The sequence below is a fragment of the Saccostrea cucullata genome, unplaced genomic scaffold (assembly GCF_032062105.1).
Source record: "Saccostrea cucullata isolate Sc308-1 unplaced genomic scaffold, CSIRO_AGI_Scuc_v1 ctg580, whole genome shotgun sequence".
Lineage (NCBI taxonomy): Eukaryota > Metazoa > Mollusca > Bivalvia > Ostreida > Ostreidae > Saccostrea > Saccostrea cuccullata.
Window position 1 is genome coordinate 215,001 of NW_026928121.1, and position 9,576 is coordinate 224,576.

Genomic DNA, 9,576 nt, shown 5'->3' on the forward strand with positions numbered 1-9,576 from the left:
TTTGTTCAAATGATGACCCCCGGGGCTAGGGTGGGGCCAAAATAGCCGACCCAAGTTTTACACAGGGATATATAAGGAAACCTTTTAAAATCTTCTTTTCAAGTACTTCAAAGCTATGATTAGTGATATTTATATTGAATCATCCTCAGGTAGTGTAGATTCTAGTTTGTTCAAATGATGAACGCCAATTCAAGCCCGATGTGCTCAGGTGAGCGCTGTGGCCCCTGTGCCTCTTGTTATATTCTTATGAAGAAAGAGGTTTTTCAAAATAAAAACTTTAACATGAAAGATTGCTTTGGCCTTTCAGTTTTAAATATATCTACAACGTTGTATCAGTATACCAACAAGCAATGCTCATTTTCACTCCGTTGATTCGACGTATCTATTGAATTTGAAACAATTTAAGACACTCAAGAGTCAGATACTGCATGTAAATCTGTTTCTAAACAAAAGACAATAATTACAACGTAACAACAAAAGTTTGTGATAAACGTTATTTCTTCAACTTTTCTATCGTCCACTTCTCTAATTTAAGTAGCAATATACCGATATCATATGAAAAATGAGTTTATGTCTCCCATTCTTTTTATTCACAAGCCAATGCTCTAAACAAGGCACGCTACTGCTTAATATGAAAAATGATACAAGGATATCAACAGTTCAATTGAGTGTCATCATTTCAGAAATTCTAAGAATGATACAACGACTTTGTAAATGATAATACAATGAAATAATAATAATAATAATATTATATCCCGGTGAGCTTGAGATGAAAGATACCACAGTCTGACACATCTGTTTCATATCTGGATGTTTTATATATTTTATACATATTTTGAAAAAGATAATAATGGGAATCTAAAAACCAAGCGCTATGATAAACGTGATGACTTAAACTTTACAATTGTCAACTTCCCTTACATTGCAGCAATATACCTTCACTATCTGCATACGGAGTTTATATATCTCAGTTGATTCGATACTCAAGAGCATGCTCTACATACAAAAAAATTCTAATACGAGGTATATTATAAACAAACAAGTTGATGAAACAAGAATATCTACAGTCTCGTTTAAAGTCATCATTTCGTAAGTTCTTTGGTTGATACAATGACCTTGTAGGCAAATAAAATTCTTCATTGAGTCAAATGCTGACTGACGATTTTCATACAGTACCAATTGCTAGTCCATTATTTATATCCTAAATTCACGACAGATCTTCCGTTATTTCCCGATCATGACAAGGAGCACACGGCGGGTGTAACCCGTCGACAGAGGATGCTCACTCCTCCATGGCACATGATCCCACCTCTGATGTATGGAGGTCCGTGTTTTGTATTGTTTTATGGACTTTTGATCTTAAATACTGTTCGTTATCTCCATATGTTTCATTGTTTAAGGCGGATTCTGATTGACTTTTAATATTTTTGCCTTTTTTCGATCTTATGAACATATAGGAATTTTGTTCGCCCGATTATGATAAGAAGCACAGTGGGGCTGTGACTGGTCAAAAGCTAGGGATGCTCATTCCTCCATTGCATCTGATTCCAGCTCTATTACTATATAGAAGTCAATTTCTGCTCGCTCCCTATGTGTATTGTTCCAGTGGACGTTTGTACCTGATGATTGCAGTTCGTTATTTTCATATTTCACAACAAAGATAGAATGCTTTACCATGTGATTTAATTCAATGTTTGAAGATAAGGCTAATTTCTACGGTACTTAATTTTTTTTTAAAATTAATAAAGAAATAATTAATACAGTATAATTGGTAAATACAGAGTAAATATATAATTATAATTATGCTATTCAGATGCAATTTGTCTAGCTACAATTTCAGAATTACACACACCTACATGAATGTTAATGATATTTTATTTTATTTACTAAATTCTGAAACTCCAAATAGAAAAGGGTTCGAATAGAAACTTTCCCTTCCGTGAGTTTTACTACGGGGTACATAAAGCCTCAAAGAGAAAAGAACAACAGTGAAAACTCATCCATTAGTGAGGCTTGATTAATATTGAATTACATGAATTTCCATTTAACTTTTCAAATATCAAAGCTGGAAATATTTTATTATTGTGTACAATTGTCGTGATGAGCAACGAGTGATCTTTAGGTTAGTTTGATCTCTACGTAAGAAAGGGATTTTTTGCTTTTCCTTTTTTTTCTTACATAATTTTATGAATGTACATACAGCTCTGAGTGTTTAAGCCAGTGATGTTACAGAAAAGCTTCTACCCAACAAAGGTCGTATCTTACAGATTTATGAAGCAAAGGAAGTCTTTAACGGAATGTGTTTTAAATCAAAGACGTTGCAAAAGCTCGCAGAGAGAAAATTAGAAAAGCACTTTGCATAATTACTCAGATTGTTTTATTTTTAATGTTTTGCAGTACTTGATGTTTGAACTCTTTGCTCTTTTCTCTTCCATTATCAGTTAAAACATATTACAAATAGTGCTTTAACACTTTGGAGGTTTTTTTCTAACCTCAAGCATCTCCTATGAGAATTTAATTTGAAGAAATCCTCTTTTATTTGAAAAGCATCTTATCAAGAATTTTTTTTTTTAATTTAGATGTTGAACCTCATGTATATATGTGTATTCAGAATTTCATTCATAGGTACCAAGATCTAAGGAGGAACTGAGTAAAAATTATCAGGAAAACAATTTACTTTGGTTAGCACTGTAGAAATTGATTAGAAGTATTTAAAAAAGTATTTAAAGAAAATATGGAAATTGTATCACTACAGTTAAAGATTTAAATAAAAGGTCCCCAATATGGAAATTGTATCACTACACTTAAAAATTTAAATAAAAGGTCAACATTTTCTGATCAAGTATTCTCTATCATAATGGTTCCCTCTAAACTTTTGAGCTGTTTTCCCTAAAATCTCGACTTGTTTAAACTAATCTTTTCGATATTTCATAAACTTTAGTGTTGCAAAGATTTTATGTTGTCTAATTTTTCTAAGTGAAGTGTCACATACATAACCACAGAAGTAGGTAAAAAAAGAAGGGCATTGTATTTTTAATGTACTGGAAGCTGTTATGTATATTATTCTGAAGATAGCAAGGAAGAAAATCATAAGAATGTGATGGGTCTTTTTTATAAACTACATGTACATGCAAATGATCTTTTGCTATGTGCTTTAACGGATATGTTGGATATTTTTAAATTTGTTCCATGTTGTGATGATTATGAAAAATTTTTTTTTCTACATTTGAAATTACAGAAAGCGAGAATAGCACGTATTCGAATGGCCAAAAACGCCAGTGGCGCCGCCTTTATCAGTAGTAAGAAGCGGGCGGAAGAGGCAATGCGGGCGAGGGAAAGTGGTCTAGAGGTGGAGGATCTAAAAAACCAAGATACGTTAGAGATGCAACACCACCATCTGCTCAGCTGCTTAGAAAAGACCACAGTACGTATTGCAAAGAATGAAAAAAAAAAATAGGATAGGGAAGTTTCTTCTCATCATTAGCTCGTTCATTGTTTTTTCGTATCTTGAAGCAATTGAATATGTCGTAAATTCCTTTGCTAGAAATGTCATATAATGGATATCAAAATTGAATCTATATGTATTACATATAATTATAGACCTTATCGAAATGCCTTTTTTTTTATATATATAAACTGTTTTTGTATTATAAGCAAGATTGTTGCCTTTTATCTCTTTTTAATGCATATACGATTATTCAGTACAAGACTGTTAGAGACTAAGAAATAAGCAAAGAAATGTTTCCAAATCAAACAGTTTTAATGTCTAAAGACATTACGTAGATTGCATTACTTTTTAAACAGAAAGCTGCATCATATATACTAACACATCTTTTTTTTTTTTGTTTTAAAAAGAGTGGCATAAAGAATATGATCAATTCGTATTATAACCTCTCATCGCATTTCTTTCATCTGCTTTTGAAAATATTAGGAAATACTCGGACTTCATTGAGCAAAACAAGGTTTTTGGTTGATATTTGAGTGCTTGTAGTGAATTGCATGTGGGCATTATATTATTATAACAGCAATTTTGCTTGCTAGATTGACTTTCCATCACAATCTTTCCATATATACATATAGCTTTGAGCTTGGAATTCTTCGATTGATACATCCTTGTCATTTGAATTGCCACTATAGATTACATCAGAAAACCCACTTAGGAGATCAAATTTGAAATTTATTATTCAGTATTTCTAATAGAAATTCAAAATCCTTCATCAGTTGTAATAATCTAACATCTCTTTCTGCACTGAAGAAAGCCAAGCTTCTGCTCCTAAACATACTAATGTAAAAAAAATCCAATTAGAAGAAAGTGCCAAGTTTAATATGTGTTCTCTCTAAACAATAAAACAGCACTCCTTTTTTCCGACCACCCCGATTCAAATCAATTGTAATGTAAATTATATGAGAGGTTCAAAAAGGCGTGGTTTTGCAGGACCGAGAATTTGTGGAATTGGATATGGCGTTTAATGGGGCTCCAAACAAACCCTCAGAGACGCCCCCTCCTTCTCCAGACCCCTCTCTGACGTCACTAGACAGGCGGAAAGATTCGGGGTGCTGCGGTCGTAGGTTTTCGCCACATCGAAGATTTCTCGTAAAGGTAAGCCAAGGCCCCGAGAAAATCCGAGATGACTTTCCAACGCCCAGTCATTGTAGCAACTAGATAACACTCGATAACCACCAATTAAAATTGTTGTTTTCCTAAAATCCAAAGTTATATTGAAGTGTTTTTAGACAATTGTCTTCGAATGCATTATCTTCGTTTCGAAAGGAAATCAAGTTTTTACTAAACCGACATGAAAAATATTGCGTCACAAGTGACGTTATTTAAAATTTATGGGGATGAAACATAAACTTAAGAACACATGTACCAAAACCTGGCAACTTTCCAAGTTTTATTGGTTAGCGTGTCGTTGTCAGTTGCTACGTTCTATATATTCAAATCCCTTCTTCCCATTTGTTGTAATACAAATATAAATGTCCATTTAAATAATCACCTCCCTCGTTAAGTTGATAATATATCTGTACACAATAGGAAGGAGTTTTAGTGCATTTGTAATCCATATTTCTGCTTATGATGCTTCATGTAAGCTTTGGCTCATGCAATATTCAAATCACTAACTATGTTTAGGCATAGCATGATCAAAACATTGTGATGTAAACAACAAGAAGTCTCTGTCGAGACTGAAGCTCTACTGGTTTGTACTTATAGCAAAGGAAGAGAAAAGTACTTAAGCAGTTGGAAATTGAAACTTTTCAACAGCAATAAATAGAATGATGATCCTTGATTAAGTCTCTTTATGTTCTTAGTGCAGTCTACTTTCATACCACATTTATATTATAATCAGACTAAAATTGTATTTGGAGTAGCATTTTGAAAGATTTTCACAGAAATTTCTATTTTTAGTAACCACGGCAACACCGTTCATCGAAATCAAAAACCGATACACAGAATTATGTATCTTAGTGTAGTCTACTTGTGTGCCAAGTTATATTGAAATCAGACTAAAACTGTAGGAGGAGTAGCATTTTGAAAGAATTTCACAGAAATTTCTATTTTTAGTTACCACGGCAACACCGTTCATCGAAATCAAAAACCGATAAACAGAATTATGTATCTTAGTGTAGTCTACTTGTGTGCCAAGTTATATTGAAATCAGACTAAAACTGTTGAAGGAGTAGCATTTTAAAAGAATTTCACAGAAATTTCTATTTTTAGTAACCACGGAACACCGTTCATCGAAATCAAAAACTGATACACAGAATTATGTATCTTAGTGTAGTCTACTTGTGTGCCAAGTTATATTGAAAGCAGACTAAAACTGTAGGAGGAGTAGCATTTTGAAAGAATTTCACAGAAATTTCTATTTTTAGTAACCACGGCAACACCGTTCATCGAAATCAAAAACCGATACACAGAATTATGTATCTTAGTGTAGTCTACTTGTGTGCCAAGTTATATTGAAATCAGACTAAAACTGTAGGAGGAGTAGCATTTTGAAAGAATTTCACAGAAATTTCTATTTTTAGTAACCACGGCAACACCGTTCATCGAAATCAAAAACCGATACACAGAATTATGTATCTTAGTGTAGTCTACTTGTGTGCCAAATTATACTGAAATCAGACTAAAACTGTAGGAGGAGTAGCATTTTGAAAGAATTTCACAGAAATTTCTATTTTTAGTAACCACGGCAACACCGTTCATCGAAATCAAAAACCGATACACAGAATTATGTATCTTAGTGTAGTCTACTTGTGTGCCAAGTTATACTGAAATCAGACCAAAACTGTAGGAGGAGTAGCATTTTGAAAAATTGTTTACAGACAGACAGACAGACGGACAGACAGACAGACAGACGGACGGACGACGGACGCATTACTATCGCATAAGCTCTTCTGGTCTCTGACCAGTAGAGCTAAAAACAGGAAGGTGATCTGGATTACGTTTAAATTCTTCGGGTTGAAAATATTATCTTATGTTAAAAAAAAAATACAGTACAACATGGTTATAGCGAATACGCTTAAAATGAATCACACGATTTTCATTTTTTGTGGTCTTATTGAAATAATAACAGCTATACATGTATTTGGTGTAAGTACATGTAATTGTGTCACAATACAATATAATTTTTTTTTAAATCAAAAAATGTTTTTTCTTAAAAAACAAACGAACAAAAAAACACCCAAACAAACGAACAAAAAACAAAACAAAACAAAAACAAAGAATGTTATAAAATATTTGATATTTTTTGATGGCAGTCCAATAGACAATAAGTTTTAATTCTTCCGAAGAAAAAAAAAAACAGCTCTCTTCTACTATATTCGTCACGTCTGACAAGCATCGCTTGGAGTTCATCTTCAGTTGACCTAAAAATTAGCATTTTTTTGCAAGATCCAATCAGATGACCGCTATCAATAGATAAAAGAATCCTTTTTCATTGCTTCCACGTTGAAGAGTTAGAGTTACCTTTTATGAAAGATCACATACAGATGGACCTCAAGCAATGCCTGCTAGACCCTGAGACGAGAGGAAAAATGTTGGGTACTTGTTAATCACACTGGCAATAGTTGTGATACGGACCAAACAAATTAAATGAGAAAGTATGGATTTGATACAGCTATTTTAATAATTTTGGAGGAATATCTGGCTATTAAATTCAGTGTGTTTTTATTGTCATGCCATGAACTAGAGAGACTTTCGGTGCGCTGAAATGAATAACATGCTTGGCCTCTAATGCTTAAGTATGCTGTATATGATTTGTGACAACCTAACACTATAAAAGAAAAAAAAACAAACAAATGACATATTCCAAGAAATTTTTTTATTACATTTAGATAAAATGAGTAAATTTTGTTTTAAAATGGGCCTCTACTGTGATTTTTTATTTACAGCGACGAAACACCGATACGGATCAGGATGACCTAAACGATATTCAAATTCGACTTCCAACTATAAACCGATCATCTAGATCAAACTTAAACGCTGTCAGCGGCGGTACTACAACACCTAACAGCAAATCAAACAACCTGACTGTCACAACCGCTATCGTTACATTACCCACACCTAGTACAACTCCTGAGACCGAGTCTCTCCTGGCGCAAACTGACCAGGCTCCACCTCCTTACCAACAGACTTTATCACAGAGTCAACAAACTTCACAAAACACAGGAGATGTGGTGAAAATCTCTTCATTGTGATAAAAGATCGTGCGTTAATTCGATCTTAACGTCTCACCAATAATTTATTAACAAATCTTACCGATGGACATCGCAAACTTGCGTTTGATAGGCAATAATGTTGAGAGTTATATGCTTTTTGGAAAATGTTATGAGAATTCGTACCTCAAGGAAAAGTTTGAAGAGTGCATTTGATGAAAGAGGAGCTTAAATCAAAATAATTGATGCGATGACAGAAAAACAAAATCAAACACGAGAAACGATGTTACATAGTTGCTACGAATTCTGCCCAGTTTATTCCATGTTTCATTGAGTATCGTGCACTGACCACGGCTGTTTGCGGAATGTTTAAATCAGTGTGATTTTTTCACTTCTTGACCACGTGATTTTTTTCCTGCGGAAGAATATTTATGACAATTTGTCACGTGATACTTTCCAGAGCGATGATTGATAACCGTTGTTTTTTTCTAATATATGTCTTTAGAAAATATTGCTCACGTATGTGTAGAATTTACATTTTTGTATTTTCATCAGATCTCATGCCATTCCATGTGATACTCTCCCATACAAAGCGAGATAACTCCATTTTGAACTGGATGACCGTATGACTACTGCACAAGACCTGCTATGCATTGCAAACGAATTCAACATGTTATATATACATATATAGACTCAACATTCCTAGAAAAATAGTAATTTAATTGTTGACTATGGATTGGTCTTTTGCAGTTAACCCAGCTTAAACTATTCATTCATATCAGAGCATACGACATTGGGTATTAAAATTTATTCAAGCAAACTCTTTTACTTGAAGGTTGAAGCGTGTAAAACTCGAAGAACAGGTCATATTAATTAATTAACTGCATTTTTTTTTTTGAATCATATTCTTAACATGCCAGCCCCTTATCAAAGAATTTGGATTCGCAGTATCTCCACAAACTGAAATATAATGTTAAAATATATTTTGCCAAATACAGCCCTTCTCTTCCATGATATTAAAAAAATTAGGGATAAGAACTAACACTATGAAAATGGCATCCCTGTATGTGAAAATATTTAGAAAAAAGATTTGCACCACGACCAATATGTCTCACCTAGATGAAAATGGATTGAAGTGTTGCATAAATATGCTAAGCGCCGCAACCTTTTCAAACCTCACTTAAATTATCGCTCATATTCACCACCGTTTCATCTACTTGTATATAGACATTATCATATGGAATCTTAAGTCTTTTCTTTTTGGGGGGTACAATAAAAAATAGAAATCTAGTGATAAATAAATAGATCAATCTCATGATATCAACTTCAGTCTTCAATAAGCATGGTGAACTTGGGAATGGGGTCTACAAATTGAGATAATCAGACAACAAGAGTTATGTCGATGGCACAATTGTATAAAAAAAAGTTCTATCAAGTCAATTGAACCATTTTCCCCCGATTCTTGCAATCCTTTTGTTCTTTATCAAACAAGTATTCACTGTTGCTGAAACCATTAATGTTATTGGAATTCTTTTTCATTGCGTGAATGTTATTTTCATACATTTTGAACTTCTTTGTGTAAATCATACTTCAACAGTATATGTCACTAAACAGAAAGACCCACTTCGCGGATGAATACATTCAGTCTGTTTTTTTCTGAATGCGAACTAATTGTTCCTTGTGTGCGACCGAATGGAAGTGAGTAGCCCACTGTGAAGCCATGTTTCTCTTGTTTTGAGGAGCGGATCGACGTGGCGTTGAGTGATTCAAATTTGTTATACTCTGCTTAGAAGGATAAATGACCTACCTTTGACCCGTGTGTGAATTGTTCCGTGACTCGGGTTATAGTGTACGTTAGAGCGGGTTTACCCGTTGTTACTGTTTTAATACTACAATAAATTCCCATTACAATCTTAA

At 33.6% G+C, this 9,576-nt stretch overlaps 1 protein-coding gene across 2 annotated transcripts in view; it reads left to right on the forward strand.

The window, feature by feature from the left end:
• LOC134276487 (potassium voltage-gated channel protein Shal-like) overlaps positions 1-9,576 on the forward strand; it is a 51,497-nt gene extending 41,921 nt beyond the window's left edge. Inside the window, exons 3-5 of one of the 2 annotated variants that reach the window (XM_062758737.1) lie at positions 3,239-3,424; positions 4,436-4,600; positions 7,396-9,576. In XM_062758737.1, the coding sequence (XP_062614721.1) occupies positions 3,239-3,424; positions 4,436-4,600; positions 7,396-7,701 (657 nt within the window). In that variant the 3' untranslated portion in view covers positions 7,702-9,576. The remainder of the gene's footprint in view (positions 1-3,238; positions 3,425-4,435; positions 4,601-7,395) is intronic. The other variant, XM_062758738.1, reaches the window with a different exon arrangement.